A 22,763-nucleotide genomic window follows, 5' to 3' on the forward strand; every position below is an offset into this window, starting at 1 on the left:
ACCATGACATTCATATAAAAGAATGTTTAGAAGAAGTAAAAAAAATTACTAATGAATTTAACTAACAATATGGCTGCGATTGACACAAACATACTGAGTATAAGAGTCAGTACACCTATCCCCCTTACACAGGGGAATAAAACAGATGCAGTGCATGAACATATGCACTTATATAGAAAAAGAAAGAACTGTTTTATAAGGGGAAAAAGTTATTGCTTTCGCAATTCTTTCACCAGAAAAGATTTTGAAAAGGGACATTATTTTATTAATGTTAATATTGTGCAATGTTTGAAAATAAGACAACTGCATATTGTGAAAATAAGAGTCCAGAGTCTTCTCAGTTCTGGTGTCTTGACAAGACTTGGCAATATGTTCCTACAAATATTTCATTTTGAAACGAAAGAGAACCAATTTATATAAAGATTAGTAAATCTAGGGTGTAATGGTTGGAAATAACTATTATAAATACCAATAACTATTAGAAAAGGCTGGAGATTAAATTATATGCACATTTTAATGATCTATATTGAATGTTCATAAGGAGACATAAAATGATTTTACAAGAAAAACTTGCAATGATTTTTAAAGCATGGAGAAAAAAATCAATTGGTCATGAATCTTCTATACAAAAAGATATACATTGTTTCTCAAGTCTAGATCAAGTTCAAAATAAAATAATGCCTTAAGATATCCTTTTGTTTTCAAATGCTTGTGCATGAAAAGTTGACATCCCCTAGTTAAAAAGCCATTCACAAAACTAAGTATTACCATAGTTTTAGAACTATACCACAAAAAAGATACAGTGCATTAGACACCTCTAGATACCAACTAATTTAAATCTACATATTTATAACATCTGTGATGGAATTTTCTATAGTACTAAAAGTCATCTAAGAAAGTAAGGAAATCTTACCAATTTTAAGAAGGTTATTTTTCAAAAAAATATTCTTGGCTTTTAAATCCCTGTGAAGTATTCTCCTGAAACACAAAGGGGAATTCAATTTCATCTGATTTGGGGAAATTATAGTCAAATACACTAACCCAGCCACTTCCTTCATTAGAACGGTGTTACTAAAGGCCAGCCTGGCAGACTAGGACCCAGTCCTGCAACTCACAGTACAAAGGCACATCCCTGTACCTGGCTCCATTGCCTTCAATGGGGCTCCTTGCGGTGGAGAAATGCATCCATGTGTAATTATTTGCAGGATTAGGAACTAGGTACTCTGACAAAGTTCCTCCTCTATCTTGGTGGGTCCTGCGCTTATTGGCAGATTTTCTTGCCTCAGAGATTCACCATGTGGGTTGGGGAACAGCCGAGAGACCTTCCTCTCTGGGAGAACCCACAGTCCAGGTCAATTGGGAGGTTTGGGGGAACCTGGGCCCGCCCTCTATGCCGGGTTCCATCCCAGGGCCCTGTGGACTGCAACTGTCTATAGTGCCTCCTGTAACAGCTGCATGACAGCTACAACTCCCTGGGCTACTTCCCCATGGCCTCCTCCAAACACCTTCCTTATTCTCAACACAGGACCTTCCTCCTGGTGTCTGATAACACTTGTGCTCCTCAATCTTCCAGCAGCACACCCACACCCTCTCAGCTCCTTGCACCTCTTGCTCCCAGCTTCTCACACTTGCACCGCAAACTGAAGTGAGTTCCTTTTTAAAACCCAGGTGCCCTGATTAGCCTGCCTTAATTGATTCTAGCAGCTTCTTCTTAATTGGCTCCAGATGTCCTAATTAGCCTGCCTGCCTTAACTGGTTCTAGCAGGTTCCTGATTACTCTAGTGCAGGCCCTGCTCTGGTCACTCAGGGAACAGAAAACTACTCATCCAGTGACCAGTATATTTGCTCTCTACCAGACTCCTGTATCCCACTGGTCTGGGTCTGTCACAGTACCTAGTATAAAACACATGAATGCAGGTGTCATAGTTTGAGCCTAGCACTCAGTTCTTTGATGTAAGGAAGTAGGTGAGCTGCAGAGGCAGCATAGTCAGCCTTTGATGGAAGGGAACAAAACCTGTTGCTCTTTTTATCCATCTGGTTGCTCTTAAGGGAGCTATGTTCTGTCATCTGCCAGAAGGGTAATCCTCATCTTGAGATACTTCAGAATAGAGGAATTAAAAAGTGGGGGATCCTCAAAGATCTGAGAACCCCCTCTCAGGGAAAAAGTGTTACTTGAAAAAAAAATCTATTAAATATATATCATTCTCTCTCTCTTTCCCATCAGTTTTAACCAAGATGTTATTCAAGGATTCACATGACACCATAAGAACATAAGAATGGCCGTACTGGGTCAGACCAAAGGTCCATCCAGTCCAGTATCCTATCTACCAACAATGGCCAATGCCAGGTGCCCCAGAGGGAGTGAAGCTAACAGGTAATGATCAAGTGATCTCTCTCCTGCTGTCCATCACCACCCTCTGACAAACAGAGGCTAGGGACACCATTCCTTACCCAGCCTGGCTAATAGCCATTAATGGACTTAACCTCCATGAATTTATCCAGTTCTCTTTTAAACCCTGTTATAGTCCTAGCCTTCACAACCTTCTCAGGCAAGGAGTTCCACAAGTTGACTGTGCACTGTGTGAAGAACTTCCTTGTATTTGTTTTAAACCTGCTGCCCATTAATTTCATTTGGTGGGGGAACAAGTAAATAACTTTCTTATTCACTTTCTCCACATCACTCACAATTTTATATACCTCTCTCATATCCCCCCTTAGTCTCCTCTTTTCCAAGCTGAAAAGTCCTAGCCTCTTTCATCTCTCCTCATATGGGATCCGTTCCAAACCCGTAATAATTTTAGTTGCCCTTCTAAGCCATGAGTAGTGCTGTGTGTAACCATATTTTCTCAACTTCTTGAAATTTCTACCCTTGACACCCCTATATTCCTCCCCCCACCCAAGTAAAAAACAATAATAATCACCACCATCATCTATATTATATACAAAGCACAGGCTCAAGGAATTTTTGTTAATTCTCCCCCCATAGGGCTCCCTCATGTCCCACCATCCCATCTAGGTCTTACCTTGCCCACTTGATTCCTGTGGTGTCAGTGGCATATACAACAATGTTCTTTCAGGTGATAATCTGCCCCCAAGTGGAGTTAGAACAACAGTCTACAATACCTACAGTTACTGGTATTGCATGTAGTCTCATTGAGACCAATTCTTCAAGCATTTAGAATAGATAAAGAGAGCACCAGAGGCTCTAGAATCCTTTGGGGTGAGCAATAAAATCAAATATGGTAACTGACTACAGTTGTTGTTCAGCAATCTTCAAATATTGCCCTGTTTTTCCTGAAAATTTTAAAGTTTTCTGTACTGAAATACTGTAGTGATTTCTAAAATGTTTTCCATACTGAGACAATAACTTCTTCTGATGCATCATTTAACTGAGCAATTTAGTCCACATCTCATGGGAAAGTAATGTTTTCATGAGATACAAAGGTAATTTCACAGAGTCCAATATATACTATTCACAAATAATTAACAATAAAATACAAATAATAAATACCTAATAGAAGGCATTATTGTATATTTACAGACTGCAGATTGAAAAATGAGTCTTTATGCTTAGTGAAATATAAAGAAAAGATTTCAATAGTATTTTAATATTTAAACTACTTCCAGTTCTTGTCGCCAAGGATAATAGTTAACCAATTTGTTTTTATAGTGCATTGAGAGATGAGAATGAATTAAATCAATGGATTATGCAGTGGGTATTTACCAAGGTTTCTAAATAAACAGATGAAATACACTTGTTATAGCAACTTTTTAAAGCAATATACATGCATTTGTCATGCATTAAATTAGCAAGGAACATTACGCTATTTAAAGTAACATTCATCATTTCACATATGTATACATATTTATTTTTATATAAAATGTCTCACTTTGTTCAGATGGATACATTCTGTGGCTACTATTCATCACAAAGAAACTCTGAAGTAAACAACCGGTCACTGATTTCTGGGCAGGATTTGGATTCCAAAGGGTGGGTTTCAAATGTGGCTAAATTTAGTTATTAAAAACGTTATAAATTTACCTGTGCCTATGTACAATAGACTGTGCATTTGATCCTCACTTGTTTTATAAAAGCACCATACTTCAGGGTGCAGTAGACAGAAACAATCTATTTTCATAGACAAGTATGGAAGAACTTTTTTCATCATGCTCTGCTCAAGCTGAATAAGGCTTCCTCTGCCACATGCTACCAACTGAAACAGAGTGAAGTTTACTGCTGTGAAAATATTATGGAACTAATTTGAACAGTGTGTGAAGAACTATTTGTAGAGCTAAGTGGCTTCTGGCAAACTTGACTCCTGTGCAGTAGAAGGCAGAAAGACCAAACAAGCAATCTAAGCAGTGCCTCGTGCACTGTAGGATGGTAGTTGACGGCCTATTTGCACCATTGGGGCTACTATGCCAAAATCATTCCATTTTGAAACTGCTCTAGTGGAAATTACCAAGGTGAAGGACCACATAGTGATTAGTTTTACTCAAAAGAAGTCTCAACAATGGCGTGATTGCCTGGATGCTGTTAGGAGCAATTTTGTGTGTGGACATGTGATGTGTTGCAAGCGCTAGACCAAATGGTGGTTAGCATGCTAACTTTCTCTAACCTAAACAAGCACGCAGTCCATTATTTCTCTTTCTGTTATACTAATGATAGATGAGATGTGCATCCATTTATTCTAGACAATTTAGCTGTCAAGTTCAAATCCAAAAAAACTTCCAATTATGTAAAATACACAGTAGGTGGTGTGGTCACCATGAGATAATCATACCCTTTGAGATTTATGAAGCACAAGAAAAAGATGAAAATTTCTAATCTTTGTAATCTGTAATGTCATTGCAAAAATCCTTCCAGGTAGCAAAAAACATCTTGTTTTGAAAATAGAATTTTTAAATACTGAAGCAGTAGTTTCAGCTAAGCTGTAGACACATGCTCAGCTATGTGGATAATTGTATGCAATTTAAATGCTCCTGAGCAAAAGTTCTTCTCACGATCCAAGGAATTTTTTTTTATTATGAAATGCAATTGTTTATGAATACTCATGTTTTCCAGTTTTAGGCCCATGTTGTCTTTGCACTAGAACTGGAAATGATTAAAAGCATGTGCTATAATTTTTCCATATTGTTAGAGAAGAAATCAGTATAAGTATATAAATAGAGGCTGGCAATTATATTTTTTGTACCTAGAATGGATGCCTGTTATAGAATTATTAAAAAGTCCACATATTTACATTCTTGCTATCGTTTGTCTCTGATAATTTTTATGTTGCATGATAATAAAGAAATACCAGAAAGGTACAGAATATTTTTTTAAATGTGCATCTATATACAAATATAGGATGCATTAAAAGGAATGCAAATAAAAATTGTCAAACTATCTGAGCGTGGTTGGGGAAGTGCCATTAAACAGTGATGACTCAAAGAGAGAAAATAAAAAGGGGAAGGGGGAACCTGAGCTACAGAAGGCATAGAGAGATGAAAATCACAGGGGAAAGACAGAAGTTAAGAGCCTGGGACAGCGAAGCTTTTTTAGTTTCACTTTATTACATAGTGTAGCGGGGTGGTAACCCTGCTCCGGTCCAGAGGGGGCTGTGGCTGGAGAAAGCAGCTTTTAGGCTGAGCTGATTGGGGGAAGTGGCTGCAGCTGGGGCCACGCCCCAACCAGACTCAGCTGGCCCTATAAAGGCCAGGGCAGCCAGAAGCTTAGCAGTCTCTCTCTGAGTGCAGAGAGAGAAGGGCCTGGCTGCAGCAAGTGAGGGATAGTGTACCTGAGTGGAGCAGGGCTGGGGACAGGCTGGGGAGCCCCAGGCTGTGGCCTAGTGGAAGGCCAAGGGGTACAGGGGGTTGCAGAGGGCAGCCCAGGGCTAGGCCAAGGCAGCAGGTCCAACCCCCCCCCCTTGCCAGTGATGAGTGGCCTATACTGCAGTCTGCCCCAGGGAGCGGGGGCTAGTTGGTGACTGGCAGTGACCTTGTGGTAAGGCAAGGTGGGGATAGTGGGTGGAGGTTCCCCAGGGAGGGAAGACTGAGATCTGTGGGGTACTGCCAGGGGGCAGCATCCCAGTAATACGGGCATCAGGTCATGGGAGAGACATGGGTACCAGAAGAGGACAGGCGGATCACCGGCCTGCAGAGGGCGCTCCAGGTGCTGGTGAGCTAATTCCCTAGACGACCAGCAGGAGGCGCTGCAGGGGTGAGTCCTGACTTTTTACACCTAGTGTAGCCCCTTATTTAGTGTGTGTGTGTGTGTGTATATGTGTATATATATAATGTGTGTGTTTAAGTAAGGGTTTCACACAAAGCTGTCTTTCTAGGATATGACCATTCTTAATACCTAATTCCCCAACTGGAGTTTGAAAAAGAAAATTGGTAGTTTAATTAGATTTGGAGGTTTTTCATTTCAATCCTATTCTTCATTTTCTGTCTGAGGCAAATGCTGGGAAAGCACTCCTTGGATAATCTGAAAGGTAGCACTCAAAGCAGAGACCTCTATCCATCATGCTCTCTACAGCAGTCTGTAGATGTATAGGCAAAGGTACCAACCTCTGCTAAAATACTGCCTTTACAGCCAAGGGATTCTTATCCCTAAAAGACTGGCATGGGTCCAAGTCTTCGAGTAATGGAGGATGAAATATGCTGGGATTTGGGAGGGTAGAGTTAGCTATATAGGATTTTATATCAAGCTCATCACAATGGTATTTTAGTGTTGCCAACAGCCACAAACAACTTTGATGAAAAAGGGAAGATGCTGAAAGTTAGGCTCCCTGCTCTAGAACTTCTGAAAAGCCACTAAGAAAGGAGTCTTTCCCCTGTCTGCTCTCCTAGGGCTCAATCCTGCAAAGTGCTGAGCGCACTGGTCCTGATCCAGCAAAGCACTTTAGCCCATGCTTAACTTTAAGCATGTGAGGAGTCCCATCTAGGTCAAACTTTTACTGTGTAGTGAAATGTGAAAGTGGATTACACAAGCTACCTAAGTAGTGTCCAGTGCACTGGTCCGACTATTTGCACCACCAGGGGTAGTGTGCCAGAAATCACTGTCCATATTGGGACTACATTAGTGGAGACTGGCTGGGTAGATCATCATATGGTGGCTAGCCTTGTTCAAAGCAAATCTAATCCAAACAGTAGTTCAACTGTCTGCACATTGCTGGGAGCAATTGTGTGTGGACATGAAGGTGGAGGGGTGTAACCGATGTGCTGGTGGGACCAACCAGTGGTCAGCTTGCCAAATTTATCTAGCCTAGACAAAGCCATTCAGCCTTAGAGTGGAATCATTATTTCTCTTTTCATATCTCTAGATTAGAGAAGAATAAGTGGACCTTATAAGTAGATTTGAAATAAATAACCTGTGGAACTTTGTGGAATGACTAATTTATTTTCTCTGGTGTTATGGATCTTACATTATTAGAAAATTACAAAAATATGCTCATCACTTAGATTCGAAACATAATTGCCTGAGTCACCTGCGGTATTTTTTTAGGTTAAGTCATTGATGTACTGATGAAAATAGTAAGTGCCTTCAAACACATATCCAAAATGAGGAACATTAGGCCAAATTTATCCCTAAGGTAACTTTATTGATATTAATGGAGTTGCTCCAGAAATAAATTTTACTCTTTATGTTTAAGAGGTGTTTTCTCTCTTATAAGGCTGAATATTTGTTTTACTCACAAGATTTGATTAACTGTTTTGATCCTACTCTATTTTCTAAGATCCAGGTGACAACCTTGAGAATATAAAGGTCTACAAATGATGACTACTGCTAAAAGAGGGTCATAATACTGCTAGATGACAGGTTGTAATAGAAGTCTAGGTATTGACTTCTGAAAGAACTCACTGTTCTTGCTAAATGGTTTTTCAATCACGTATACTAATTCAAAATGGGTGTACAGGGTTTTCTATATATATAAAACAATCAGCAGGGTTTTATTTCCATTTGAATATCTGTAATTAGCCAATACAAGTATGCTCTGTCATATCACATCTAACTGGTTTCATATGAAAAAGTAAATTACTGTACCTTTCATGCATATAGTTGACTCCAAGCAACAACTGTATAAACCATTCTATTATCTGGCTTTCAGTGAATATTTTCCCAGCTTCTTTGTATTCTTGAATTTTGCAGTCTAGATCTCGACCCTGAAACATTGGAGGATATTGGCATGTTTAATATAAGGGTTATAAACATTTCTTCTTATGCCAAAAAATAAGACTCAGTTGTTATCTGTTACCCACAGGCATATTGGGTATATGATACACCCTTTAATTCTAATGCTGATCTTTATCAATATAGCTTTCTAAAAATTCTGTTTAATACAATTTTTCAAAATACATGCAACCTAAAAGGAAAATCATCTTCCAATTAGAGATATCAAAGACCATGAGTCTTTGAGTTAAGTTTAGAGGCGAGAGCAACAAGGATGATGTCGTGGTGGACATCTGCTCTAGACCACCAGACCAGGAGGATGAGGTAAACAAGGCTTTCTTCGGACAACTAACAGATGTTTCCAGATCACAGGCCCTGGTTCTCATGGGGGACTTCAATTACCCTGACATCTGCTGGAAGAGCAATACAGCAGTACACAGACAATCCAGGAAGATTTTTGGAGAGTGTTGGGGACAACTTCCTGGGGCAAGTGCTGAAGGAACCAACTAGGGGCCATGATCCTCTTGACCTGCTGCTCACAAACAGGGAAGAATTGGTAGGGAAAGTAGAAGTGGGTGGCAACCTGGGCAGCAGTGACCATGAGATGGTTGAGTTCAGGATCCTGGCAAAAGGAAGAAAGGAGAGCAGCAGAATACAGACCCTGGACTTCAGAAAAGCAGACTTTGACTCTCTCATGGAACTGATGGGCAGGATCCCCTGGGAGGCTAATATGAGGGGGAAAGGAGTCCAGGAGAGCTGGCTGTATTTTAAAGAAGCCTTATTGAGGGCACAGGAAAGGACAGTTACCTGTTCCATAACACAAAGCGTTCTTTGAGATGTGTTGCTCAGGTGTATTCCACTATAGGTGTGCGTGCTCGCCACGTGCACCGGTGCCGCAAGTTTTTCCCTTAGCAGTATCCGTAGTGGGGGAGCACCGCTGCGACCCCTGGAGTGGCACTGGTATATCACACCATAAAGGGGGCTGCGTGCTCCCCCCACCCTCAGTTCCTTCTTGCCAGACAACTCCGACAGAGGGGAAGGAGGGTGGGACATAGAATACATTTGAGCAACACATCTCGAAGAACGCCAGTTAGGGAACAGGTAACTATCCTTTCTTCAAGTGATTGCTCATGTGTATTCCACTATAGGTGACTCCAAGCTATATCTGATGGAGGCAGGTAGGCGTTTAAGACTAAAGTTTTAAGGGTTACCCGGGTGGAGCACCGCCCTACCAAACCCGGCATCATCCCTTGCTTGGGAGACGATCGCATAGTGTGATGAGAAGGTGTGGATAGAGGACCATGTAGCAGCCCTACAGATGTCCTGAATAGAGACATGAGTTACATAGGCCGCAGACAAGGCCTGGGCTCCCGTCGAATGAGCCTTCACAATAGGAGGCGGGGAAACTCCTGCCAGGTCGTAACAGGTGTTAATACACAAGGTGATCCAGCGGGAGATCTGCTGGGTGGACACCAGTCGTCCCCTCATGCACTCGGCCGAAGCAATGAACAGCTGGGGAGACTTCCTAAATGGCCTGGTTCTGTCCAGATAAAAGGCCAGCGCTCTGCGCACATCTAACATGTGCAGGCGGCATTCCTCATTGGAGGAATGGAGCTTAGGACAGAGGATCGGGAGGAAAATATCCTGATCCATGTGAAAAGCCGAGACAACCTTCGGCAAAAAGGCGGGGTGAGGGCAGAGCTGAACCTTGTCCTTATGGAAGACTGTATACAGCGGTTCAGAGGTCAGGGCCCTGAGCTCGGAGACCCGGCGGGCTGAGGTGATAGCTACTAAGAACGCCACCTTCCATGCCAAGTGGGACCACGAACACATGGCTAATGGCTCAAAGGGAGGCCCTGTGAGGCAGGAGAGTATCAGGTTTAGGTCCCAGAGGGGGACCGGAGGTCTGGTGTAAGGGAATGCCCAATCTAACCCTTTCAGAAACCAGGCCATCATGTGATGAGAAAACAGACAGGCCCTGCACCGGTGGGTGGAAAGCTGAAAGGGCCACCAGGTGCACCCTGATGAAGGAGGGTGCCAGCCCTTGGGTCCTAAGAGACAGGAGGTAATCGAGGACAAGTTGGATAGATGTGGGAGAGGAACCTCTATCCCTCGCCCACAGAGAACCTATACCACTTAACCAGGTAGGTTCGACGCCTGGAGGGTTTCCTACTTTCCAGCAGGACCCTTCTCACATCCTCCAAACACTTCCCTTCCTCCTCATTCAACCATGGAGCAGCCACGCTGTCAGGTGGAGTGGGGCAAGGTTGGGGTGGAGGAGACGACCTTCCTCCTGCGAGAGGAGGTCCGGGCGGAGCGGCAGCCTGCAAGGGGGTGGGGGGTGCTAAAAGTTGCAGTAGGGTCCCGTACCAATGTTGACAGGCCCAGTCTGGGGCTATGAGGATAACCCGCACCCCATCAGACTTCGCTTTCTGTAATACCCTGCCTATTAAGGGGAAGGACAGGAAGTCATACAACAGGGGCCCCGACCATGGGAGCAGGAACGCATCCTACATCGCCCTCTCCCGCCCTGGAGCAGAATTGGGGATACTGGCGATTCTGGGTGGTGGCGAACAGGTGTACCTGGGGAATACCCCACTGCAGGAAGATCCACCTGGCTACCTCCTTGTGCAGGAACCACTTGTGCTATTGGGAGAAAACCCTGCTCAGGTGGTCCGCAAGTGTGTTGCTCTTGCCAGGCAGGTAAAAGGTCCGCAGGAGTATATTGTGGGCTATACAGAACTCCCACAGGAGCTGGGCTTCCTGGCATAAGGCCTGGGAACGGATGCCCCCTGCTTGTTGATGTAATACATGGCGATCGTGTTGTCCATGAGGACTCTGACCACCTTCCCTGTATGTGGTGGCAAAAGGCCATGCACGCCAGGTGCACGGCCCTGAGCTCCCTGACACTTAAGTGCAGGGTCAGTTCCTCGGGCGACCACATACCCTGGGTCCTGAAGTCCCGCACGTGAGCTTCCCAGCCCAGGTCCGAGGCATCCGACACTATATCTAGTGAGGGAGAGGGCTCTCGGAAGGGAATAGCCCGGAGCATGTTGCTTGGGAGAGACCACCACTGAAGGTGTGCCGCCACCGTTGGCAGCACCGTGACGACCTTGTCCAGGCCATCCCTGGCCTGGGAGTACCGGGAGGCCAGCCAAAGCTGAAGGGACCTCATCCGAAGCCTGGCATGTCGCACCACATAGGTGCAAGCTGCCATGTGGCCTAGGATTTGCAGGCACACCCATGCCGTGATTACCGGAAAGGCCGTGACCGAGGCGATGAGAGCTTTGAGCGTCTCGAATCTGTCCTGTGGGAGGGAGGCTGTGGCCACCCAGGAATCTAGCAGCGCCCCTATAAAGCTTATGCACTGAATGGGGATTAACGAGGATTTCTCCTCGTTTCCCAGTAGGCCTAGAGCTGCGCAGGTGTCCAGCAGGAAACTGATCTGCTGCTGCACCAGAGACCGAGACCGGCCCTTGAGGAGCCAGTCGTCAAGATAGGGGGAGATCTGCAGTCCTTTTCTCCTGAGGTGGGCCACCACCGCCAGACACTTCGTGAATACTCTTGGGGCAGCAGAGAGGCCAAAGGGGAGGACTGTAAACTGGAAGTGGTCCTGACCCACCAGGAAATGGAGGAAGCGCCTGTGACCCTCGAAAATGTGGATGTGAAAGTACGCATCCTGGAGGTCCAGTGCCATAAACCAATCCCCCTGGTCTAGGGATGGAATAATAGAGGCCAGGGACACCATGCAGAATTTGCAACGAACCAGGGACTGGTTGAGATTCCGCAGGTCAAGGATGGGCTGAAGCCCGCCCTTCGCCTTCGGGATGAGGAAATACCTGGAATAAAAACCCTTGCCCTGGTATTCTTGAGGTACCCTTTCCACCGCTCCCAGGGAGAGGAGGCGCTCTACCTCCTGGCAGAGGAGGAGGTCATGCTCCAGGACCCTGGCCGGCTGCCCAGATGGGAGACAGTTGGGAGGGGTTGAAACAAACTGCAGCCTGTACCCTTGGGAGATGCTGCTGAGGACCCATTGGTCTGACGTTATACAGGACCATTGCAGTCAGAAGGCCGATAAACGGTTCATAAAAGGCAACTTTATTAACTGGGTGGGGGGTGCACTGGCAACAGGCCCGGTGGACCCCTCCTCCCCCCCCCCAAGTCCAAAACGCCATTTTCCCGGCAGTTTGGTCTTTGAGGACCCAGGCCGCGGGGCCGAACCAGATTAGCGTTGGGACTTATGCCTTTGTTCCCTCTGCCGTTTAGGCGGGGGTTCGTATCTGCCCCAAGCCGGAGGAGCAGAGGTTTGAGGCCTGGGCTTGTCCTTAAGGGGCGGGACGTAGAGGCCTACCGTCTGCAGGGTGGTGTGGGAGTCCTTCATCCCATGCAGACGGGTGTCTGTCTGTTCCGCAAATAGGGCCTTGCCATCAAACGGCAGGTCCTGCATTATGGATTTGGGACTCTACCGACAGCCCCGAAAGCGAGAGCCATGATGCCCGTCGTATGGGCCCCCTCTACAGAAAGGATGTGGACAAATTAGAGAGAGTCCAGCGGAGGAAGGTGGGGCACATAACTTACGAGGAGAGCACAGGCGCTGACTTTCCAAAGTGCCAGAGGGTGCTCGACCCTGGCTCTGCCCCAGGTTCTGCTCCCACTCCACCTGTTCCCCAAAGCCCCATCCCCACCCTGCCTCTTCAGGCCCTCACTCCATCTCTGCCCCACCTCTTCCTGACCAGTTCTGCCACCTCCCCCAGGCGCACCGCCTCCTCACTCCCTCCCCCAAGCCTCCTGCATGCTGCGAAACAGCTGATCGTGGTGGACGGGAGGCTCTGATCCACATGGCCCGCCAATGGGCAGGAGGCACTGGGGGGGGGGGTGAGGATCAGCTAATAGGGGGGCAGCCAATGTGTGTTCAGCACCCACCATTTTTTCCCTGTGGGTGGGCCAGACCTGGAGCACCTACGGAGTTGGCACCTACGGAGGAGAGGCTGAGGTAACTGGGCTTATTTAGTCTGCAGAAGGGAAGAGTGAGGGGGGATTTGATAGCAGCCTTCAACTACCTGAAGGAGGGTTCCAAAGAGGATGGAGCTCGGCTATTCTCAATGGTGGCAAATGGATAGAACAAGGAGCACTGGTTTCCAGTTGCAGTGTGGGAGGTCTAGGTTGGATATTAGGAAAAACTATTTCACTAGGAGGGTGATGAAGCACTGGAATGGGTTAACTAGGGAGGTGGTGGAATCTCCATTCTGAGAGGTTTTTAAGGCCCGGCTTGACAAAGCCCTGGCTGGGATGATGTAGTTGGAGTTGATCCTGCTTTGAGCAGGAGGTTGGACTAGATGACCTCCTGAGGTCTCTTCCAACCCAAATCTTCTATTATTCAAAATTTCAGTATTTACATTTCTCATTCAACTAGTCTGGAAAAATAGTTATGGTAAAAAATTAGGGCTTGTCCATTTTAACCAGGGATAATTGTCACAAATTCCTTCTGTTCATATAATTCTACGTCACTGTCCAATTACATCTTTGCAATCAATTTATAAGGTACATAGATCTTTGCCTACACCATACCTACTTTAATTGCAAGTATCGGGTGGAGATTACAATGAGATACTAAAGGAAAATAGACAGTGCTTCATTCTTATTCCACAGTGGTGATTAAAAATATAAATAATAGAAAGTTACAAGTCAGATTATCTCGAATTATGCAATTTCTCCTCTCCAAACCTTTCCCTCCCAGGGTGCTTGGCATTCTTGTCAAAATCCTGAGGTTCTCTCCAGTATTCCTTGTTTTTCCCAAGCCCCCAAAGCTTGATGCTGCAGCCACAATTACTCCAGGCCACGCAGATCACCCTCCTTTTGTATCACTTCAACCCAGCTTCCACAAGCTTCCCCGGGGATGGGAGTGATTTAACCTACAACAGTAGTGTCCAAACTTGTAGTCCTTGAGGTTCTAAATTGTGGCCTGCAAGAATATTTGCATTTGATTAGGAATTGAAAATAAGTTACCTAACTATGCCCTGCAGTTTTAAAACTGATGTGAGTCAACTCATTCACAACATGGGGAGGTAGGAGCCCTGCCTCCCCTGTAGCCCCAAAAGCAGCTCTGCTGTGAGGGGCACTGAACACCTGCTGTCCCTATTCTGTTCCAACTGCTCAGCAGCTTCCTGGTGGCACCTGCTATATAGCTGGGGAGGTAAGAGATAGGAGTACTAGTTTCTCAGTTACCTGTTTCTCTACAGGGTAGCTAGATGGGCTCTGCCTGAGCTTAGTGATGTACCTAAAAAAGGATAGGTGAACTATCTCATGGAGCCACCCAGACCAGTCCAGAAGAGGGAGAAAAGAAAAGAAACTCAGAACTCATAACCAGTGACAGCTCCTTGATTCTCTACCCCACTCCAAAGTGCCTGCTCTAACTTGTACCAGCTGGTTATGGTCCTAAAAGGTCCATACACCTGATGGAGATTACCACAGTGGACCATGCTCCAGCCACTTCTCCTCCCTGTCCTAACATAACCCTTCCCACCAATATGTCCCTACACCAGGGAAAGCATAGAAGCTGAGGAGTTCTATACCTATTGGGCACTCATCCATGTTGGGGGGACTCCAGGCAAGAGGCTTGTGGGTGGTTTCTATTCTTTGTGTGGTCTGAGCAATGCATAGGGAGCGGCCCTCAACCATTTTGAAATAAAGTTCAGCCCTCACCCTTAAAAGATTGGCTCCAATGACCTACAAATTGTTCTAAGCTTGATTCTGTGGAAAAGGTAAGTACCTTAGGAAAAACTGCTCAAGAAAAACAATTCTGAAATGTTGTTGCCAGGAAGCCCTGAAGAAGTTCACTCTTCCTATTTTGTGTTTGGGAAGGTCAGTATATTCATGTTCAGGAGAGAAGGAAATAAAGTGAAGGACAAGGAAGATGTCTAGCTACTTCAGACATTTAAATTTCATGAATATTGTATAACATGCAGTAATAACTATTTTGAAACGGAATTTGCTTTTTTGGCTTTTATGATTGATAACATGAACAAGCATTCGTGACTACAGTTGCTAATGTTCCTTAGAGAATATTTATTTCAGGCTGAACTGAAACTGCACTGAAGAAAGGAAATGAGAAGTTATTTTTATTTTGAGAATGTAATGACTTGTGTTACATTTCATTGTTGTTGTATTTAAAAAATCATATGTCATTTAGGGGAATTAATCCATTATTGTTTTTAAGAATTATCTTTCACTGATGTCTAGTTCTAGGCCACAAAATAGAATCAGAGGTTCATCTAGGTACTTTTGTTTGAAATCAGATTGACATGACTGTTTTTATATTGCCTTACAATATTTGAAATGGGTCACCCACCAAAGAAGTCCACAAAAACACACACACACACACACACACACACACACTTCTCTTCTATAACTGCGAGTATCGTTAGCACTGATGAAAAGTGCCAGACTGTTATTCATAGAACTGGCACAGCGTCAGGCAGCTGCATAGGAGGCTTGCCCTGCACTGTTCTATCAGCAAGGTTCAAAGCCACAGTAGTTTGGAGGAAATAGAACATTTTCCCATGCTAACTTAATGCTTGGCCTTTCTTCTTACACTGCCAGCTAGGGTACCACTTACTGCCAATTGTGGAAGTAGTTCTGTGCATTAGAAACTGGACATAGAACACAGTAAGCTTCCAAACACCCATCAGGTGGCAGAAAATTTTGCTCACCATTAATTTGGGCAGGATTTAAACAGACAAATTTTAGGTGAAAAGCTCTGTATGCCATTATATATAAAGATATATCAGAACTAAGTACATACAGTACAGAAGTACATTTTCTGGTTTTCTAGTGCACATTAGAGCAGCCTGAAGGCTACTTTTACTTGCCCAGGTTACATATAACCTGAAAGGCATGTTACAGCAGCTGTGAGTGCCTGGGAGCAGGGGGGTCCCTGCCATGCCCGTTTTCCTCAGCCATTCTCTCTATACCCACTTGGGTATAGGAGCCATTATGCAGGCTCTACAGCATTAGAGGAAGAGAGAGCCCCTATTTTGGTGTGATGTCTGGGGTTAGTTACTCTGGCTTTAGGGCTACTTTGCACCAGCAGCACAGTAAAAAGTAGCCCCAAGGCAGGGAAGAATCTAGGCCCTGGACTTGACTTTTCCCTAATTTCATGTGTCAATTCCACAGGTATCTGACCATAATGAAATGCCCCATCAAGCGTTATTTGCAACTTACCAGAGTCCTTTTGTAACACATGTTGGATTAACAGAGTGATAGTTATTCACTGTCTCACAACTCTGAAAAAATTACGTCGTTTCCAGAACAAACTTGAACAGTCCAACAATAAAAGAACATCAACAAAGTTACTTTAAGGAGTGAATTAATTTTTGATTCTATGGAATTTTATTTTCTTAATCGTTAAATGTCTCATTCAGGCCCCCATTTTATACCCTGCTTTATACCACCAGAGCATCCTCTCCACACTGGCCTCCCAGATACAAACAAAACGCTGCTTTCATGCCATGCGAATACTGCTACTAAACTGATATTCCTTTCCTATTGGTTTGATCATGTAACTCCCCTCTTTGAATCCCTCCACTGGTTTCCTAACCAACATCATATCAAATTTAAGTTTTTTGTCACCACCTTCAAAATGCTACATAACTCTGCCCCTCTCTATTTATCTGCTCTTAGCAAGTTTAATAATATCCTCCCCCATTCCTTCCACTCTGCCAACACTCCCAGCTTCACCTGCCCATTTGTCAGACCTCCATGCCTTTTTCCCATACAGCCCCCTATACATGGTACAACCTCCCTGAGCTCATCCACAAGGGCCCTACTCTATCCACATTTAAGTTCCTCTTAAAGACCCCCTTCTGTTATGCTGCCTACAGTGAATCAAACTGGCCTGCATTTAAATTACCTATTGTTATTCCCCTTCCCCTGATCAGTCTACTCATTTATCCTTAGTCTATGAGCTCCACAGACCATCTAGATGTGCCTACTAAATAGCAGATGACACTGCAAATAAATAATGTTATGGACTAAGTCTTCTAAAAGGCCTATTTTGAGAAACACACTGCCTCTAATTTGTTCACAATAATTTACAAGAAGTCTTACCTCACAGTATTCAGTGATGATGCAGAAACTCTCTCGTTCCACAAAGCTTGCATAAAACTTGACAATGGCTGGGTGATCTAGCTTGGACAGTAGTTGTGCTTCTAGATTTGCTTCAACTGTTTCATTGGGCTTGAGGTCTCCAACAGAGATTTCCTTCAGAACTTTTCTGGAAAAAAAGATCCCCCAAATTGATAAAAGCAGCAATATATAAAATCAAATAAAGCTTCAACCACAGTTATAGTTTCCTACCATGACATCTTAATACCAAACATTTAACTGGAATAAGTTTGATCTGGCTTTGCAATGTGAAGTGATCAGGCAATATCAAGTAAATATAAAGACACTACAGTAAAATGCTGGCAAACATGCTAGATATTAAAATGGTCCAATACCACTGCACATGATCTCAGGTGTATTTGCAAAAATATTTTTGCCAATCCAGCAATATTTAAGAAAACACTTTTGCTCAGTAATTTATACTATACTATTTTTTCTTGACATACTTTCACTATTATGGCCTATCATATATCAAATGTACAGGGGGAAAAAAAACAGATATTAGATTTTATAAACACTATTGAGACTCAACATAAATTAGAGATTTAAACATGAAATGGAGTCACAAGATCCAGCTTGTATTCATAGTTCTGCTACTGCCTTGCTATGTGAGCGTAAGGAAGTCACTTTATCTTTTGTCTGCCTCAGTCTTCTCATCTATGAAATCGAGATAATAATACCAACTAGAGACTGGCCAGGACGTGAACCCTGCCAAACTAAGAAGTACAAATACTGACTACAGGGTTTGAAGCAAAACTCCATATTCAAAGTTACCAAACTTTGGGGTCAAAGATTGATTCTGAAGGACCAAAACTTCCCCAATCCTGCAAAATCAATAGGGCTATGCATGTATGTAAAGTTAATCATGTGAGTGATTCATGGCTGGATTTGGCACTCAGACCCATCTCTATCTACTTCCAGAGTGTTGTGAAACTTAATCAATTTTTGGAAAACATTTTGTGATGACAGGCACTATAGACGTGAATATTACTCTTACTAGGATTTTCTTGTTGAAATATTTAAGAAAGAAATTTGTGTGTGTATCAAATAAGGTGTGCATTTTCATATACTTGAACTAGAGAATATACAATGCTGATCTGTATCTGAAGAAGCCTTTTGAGCATATGGAGAATATAACTATTTTATTGAAGCAAAATTATGAATTTCCAGTGACTTGAATAAATTAAAGGAATATTCAAGCTGAAATTATGTCTTCATATTTTTTTTTAATAATTTGCTGTTCACTGCTACACGTTTGTAAAGTCGCAGTAGTTAAACATGACAGTAATAGAATTTTACACAAACTAGAGAAATTCACTTGCTCGGAGGAGTGAATGTAGTAAATCCCCATAAGTGATTGTTTCCCCCAAACAGAACTCATCAGTTACCGAGTAACAATGCATGAATTTTCACATAAACTCACCTAAGCCCCATCTGGCAGCCTGATGATAAAACATGCAATCTGATTTGCCTACATATCCTCAAACTACTTCTGTGCTATTAAGACAGGTAATATCTACTGCAATCTTCTCATCTTAAGTTGACATCAAGACATTATTCCTTCCATCACACAGATCATGTCACGAAACTGACAAATAGAATGAGTCTTCATTAAATATCACTTAATACATGATCCTTAAATGCCAAGGACAGCAATAAAAACCTGACATGTCAAGGTAACTTGTCACCTTAGTCACTCGGTGATTTTGATGCTGCCATTAACTGTCAGACAACTGGCAGATGTTTATCTTATTAAAATTCAACCACAGAGCAGCAAATCAAGAAGCTGTACTTTTATAAATGAGCTATTGGTTTACTACTATACAATGCTAATTCATATCCAGAATTGGCAACTTGCTTGCATTTGGGAAACAAAATTTTGCAAAGCAATCGAGATTAAGTTTACTTATAGTATAAATATGTGTGGGTAGATTTTATATTTACACACACACACACACACACAAAACATAAAATGTTTTATTTTTTTATGTTTAATATAAAAGACACTTTGGAGTTACTTTCTGCAAAGCAGCCTTTTTGAATTGGTAATAAAGTGTCAAGCAAATGAGTTCAAACTCATCCGGATTCTGGTAAAGAAAACAGATGACAGTCTCGAGGAATAAAGTTTAATTTCTTTTTAACAATCAGAAAAGAAACACTTAACAAGAAATGGTAAATAAATCAGCTCTAAACAGTGGCCTCACCTACATTAAACATACCAGTTGGAGTTACTGTGCATAAAGTGTATTATACAGGTAAGGCATATATCATGAACATATAGTTCTATCTCTCGTTAAGCTTGCCCAACACTTTCCATTATAAATACTCTGTTTAGTTGTTTGTTACTCTGCCAAACTAACTTTTTGGGCTGACATTTTCCATGCCAGCTGTCTGCCTCAGGCTGAATTTTTTGGAAAGTTTCGGCAAAAAGAACTGAACCATTTCCAAGAACAAGGACAGGGGAAAATATATTTTATTCCATATGTTATCAAAATTATTAGAATTGCATTTTTAAGAGGCTCTTGCACCTCCATATTTTGACTTAAAATTTTGCAGGGGAGACAGCATGGCACCAAGAATGTGCTATTGACCATATTCCTGTGAAAAACTATGTAAATTTGACCAAGTTATAAGCCTTTGAAAAAAATCAGTTTGCACATGCCCAGTAGAGTCTTGTTAGAGTTTGGCAACTAAACTCTACATGCTAATGAGCATGCTTCATTCCAGGGTGTAGAAACTGAGCAGGAGGGTCCCTGCAATTGCTGTTCCTGCAATTGCGGCTGCTGTGGTGCAGGGCACTGGAATCGAAAGCTGGGACACTGTCTCTCCTGTGCTCTCATTGTTCCTGCTGCTGGCTCTTATGCAAAGTGGAGGAGTGCAAACTGCCTGACTGGAATGCAGAGGGGACAAGAGTCAGACCTGAGGGTGATAGTGAAGGGAGTAGACTGGGACTCCCATTTTAGAAAAAGCTAAACCAACTATATAGCTTTACCCTAAACTTTCTGAGATGCAGTGTAGCTAAATGGATAAGATTTGGTTCCACAACAGTAGCAACTTAAATACTATTCCCTGTCAGAGGTGGCCTTTTGCAACTCAGATCCTCAGTTGTATGATCTGTAAAATGGGGGGAAATAATACTTGCCTTACTCCTAAGACAGGCATATAAGGTCTTGCTCAATAATAACTGAAGAAAATAGAAAATTATTAAAACCAGTCCATGAAAGAAGTAAGACTTGAACTTGTGGTCATCTGGCTCCCAGCCCAGTGCTTATCCCTCTAAACCAAAGATTAATTTTGCCCATCAAAATAGAGGTGGATTTACAGTGAAACACAGGGGGCCCTGGCACAGGGCCCAATGACAGGGGCCCCCAGGGCCAGACAGCTGTGGTGGCAGAAGCTTGGTCCTGCCAGCTCCTGGGGCTCCTGCTGCAGGCTCCGCCCGCACCTACCGGCAGCCAAGCTCCCCCCTTCCCTGCCTCCTCCCCTAAGAGTGCCGCATTCCCACCCCCTCTCAGTGCTGCCCCCGCCACCAAACAGCTGTTTGCCGGTGCTCAGGTCACTCCAGGAGGGAGGGGGAGGAGTGGGGCCACAGCGCCTTGAGGGAGGAGGCGGAGAAGAGACAGGGGCGGGGCCTTTGGGAAAGGGTGGAGCAAAGGTGGGGCCCCCTCACTCCCCCTACACATACCCCCCCCCCCAACGTGAACAGCTCAGGGCAGGGTGCTGGGAGCACCCCCACAACCCCAGCTCCCTGCCCTGACTCCTGCATCCCCCCTCACACATCCCCAGCCCCCTGCCCTTCCTGATTCCCGCACCTCCCACACATACCCAGCCCCTCCACGCCCTGGCTCCTGCAACCCCCACACGCCCCCACCCTGAGCACAAACGGGAGTTCCTGCAGCTCCCCCCCCCCACACACACACACATTCCCACATGCATCCCTCGGACCAAATAGGAGCTGCTCCAGGTAAGTGCTCCACGCCCCAACCATGAGCCCCCTCCTGCATCCTAACTCCTGGCCAGACCCTGCACCCTAACTCCCTCCGAGACCCTGCACCCCCAGCCCTGACTCCTGCACCCCCTTCACATGCCCCCAGCCCCCTGCCCTCCCTGATTCCTGCACCCCCCCACACACACACACTCCCAGCCATGGCGCATGCACCCCCAGCCACCTGCTGTCCCTGACTTCACACTACGTGAACCCCCCCATGACCCCAGCCACCTGCCCTGACTCCTGCATCCCCCCTCACATATCCCCAGCCCCCTGCCCTCCCTGACTCCTGTAACCCCCACACACCCCCATCCTGAGCACAAACGGGAGCTCCTGCAGTCCTACCCCCCCACATTCCCACCTGCACCAAATATGAGCTGCTCCAGGTAAGCACTCCACGCCCCAACTCTGTGCCCCCTCCTGCCCCAACCCTGAGCCCTCTCCCACACCCTAACTCCTGGCCAGTCCCTGAACCCCAACCCCCAGCCTGCTCCTGCACCCTAACTTCCTCCAAGACTCTGCACTCCCAGCCTTGAGCCCCCTCCTGCACCCTAAGTCCTGGCCAGACCCCACACCAACATTTTTTATGTTTTTTTTTTTTAAATATATAAAGTGCTCTTATCCAAAATGCTTTACAATAGTTAGCAAACGGTACAAACTTTATTTGGAAAGATCATTAAGTGGTCCGCCGAGACCCTCAGCAATTTTTCAAGTGGTCTGTGGAAAAATAAGTTAGACTACAAAAACAATCAAGGCACCTCACTTTATTTTCATTTACTTCCTATTACTTATAGGAGGAGGATGAAGGGAAAAAAAGAATGAAAAACAGGGGCGGGGAGGGAGATGAGAGAATGTTCTTTTTCTTGGCTGGGCCCGAGGGGCCCCAAAAATGAAGCTGAGCACACGGCCCGACTAACTCTAAATCCGCTGCTGGGCAAAATCTCTCTCCCTCCAATTTAGCAGCTTCTTTTTCGTGCTCTTTTTACTTAAGTAGAAATTGTCGTTTTTGACTGGAAGGGCCAAAAGATTTCAGAAAGTCTTGGGTTGTAATTCAAAAGAGGGGGTGGTTGACATTTGGGTGAATTTTGAAGTTGGTGGGTGGTGTGGTTTTTGAGTAAAAGGGATATAAAATTTGATGAGGCATACTATGCAAAATTTCTGAAAAAAAAATGTGATTTTTACTGTTTATTTCTTTTTCCAGGAATGCTTGCCAGGCACCAAAATATTCTCAAAATTCACACACTCCTTCATGGAGTGCTGTCCACTTTACTTCTTCCTAAAGCAACCGACCATTTCAACTCTAAAGAAGGCATAAGTTTCTGCCAAAGGCAAAAGTCTGATGTAGTCTTAACTATGTTCCTCCATAACACAAAATAAGAAGAGGAAAGCAAACTACTTTTACAATGAGTTATGATATAATGTTGAAGTAGCTTGGTTCACACTCCCATGCTTAAGCAT

At 44.3% G+C, this 22,763-nt stretch overlaps 1 protein-coding gene across 5 annotated transcripts in view; it reads right to left on the bottom strand.

Annotated features, from left to right (window-relative positions):
* Window positions 1-22,763, bottom strand: part of NEK11 (NIMA related kinase 11) — a 176,090-nt gene that overhangs the window by 105,418 nt on the left and 47,909 nt on the right. For all 5 annotated transcript variants that reach the window (XM_054019724.1, XM_054019727.1, XM_054019723.1 and 2 more), the window contains 3 exons: window positions 17,261-17,426; window positions 8,030-8,148; window positions 914-978 (listed from right to left, as the gene is read on the bottom strand). In XM_054019724.1, coding sequence (XP_053875699.1) covers window positions 914-978; window positions 8,030-8,148; window positions 17,261-17,426 — 350 coding nt within the window. The remainder of the gene's footprint in view (window positions 1-913; window positions 979-8,029; window positions 8,149-17,260; window positions 17,427-22,763) is intronic.

This window comes from Malaclemys terrapin, chromosome 2 (assembly GCF_027887155.1).
Source record: "Malaclemys terrapin pileata isolate rMalTer1 chromosome 2, rMalTer1.hap1, whole genome shotgun sequence".
Classification (NCBI taxonomy): domain Eukaryota; kingdom Metazoa; phylum Chordata; order Testudines; family Emydidae; genus Malaclemys; species Malaclemys terrapin.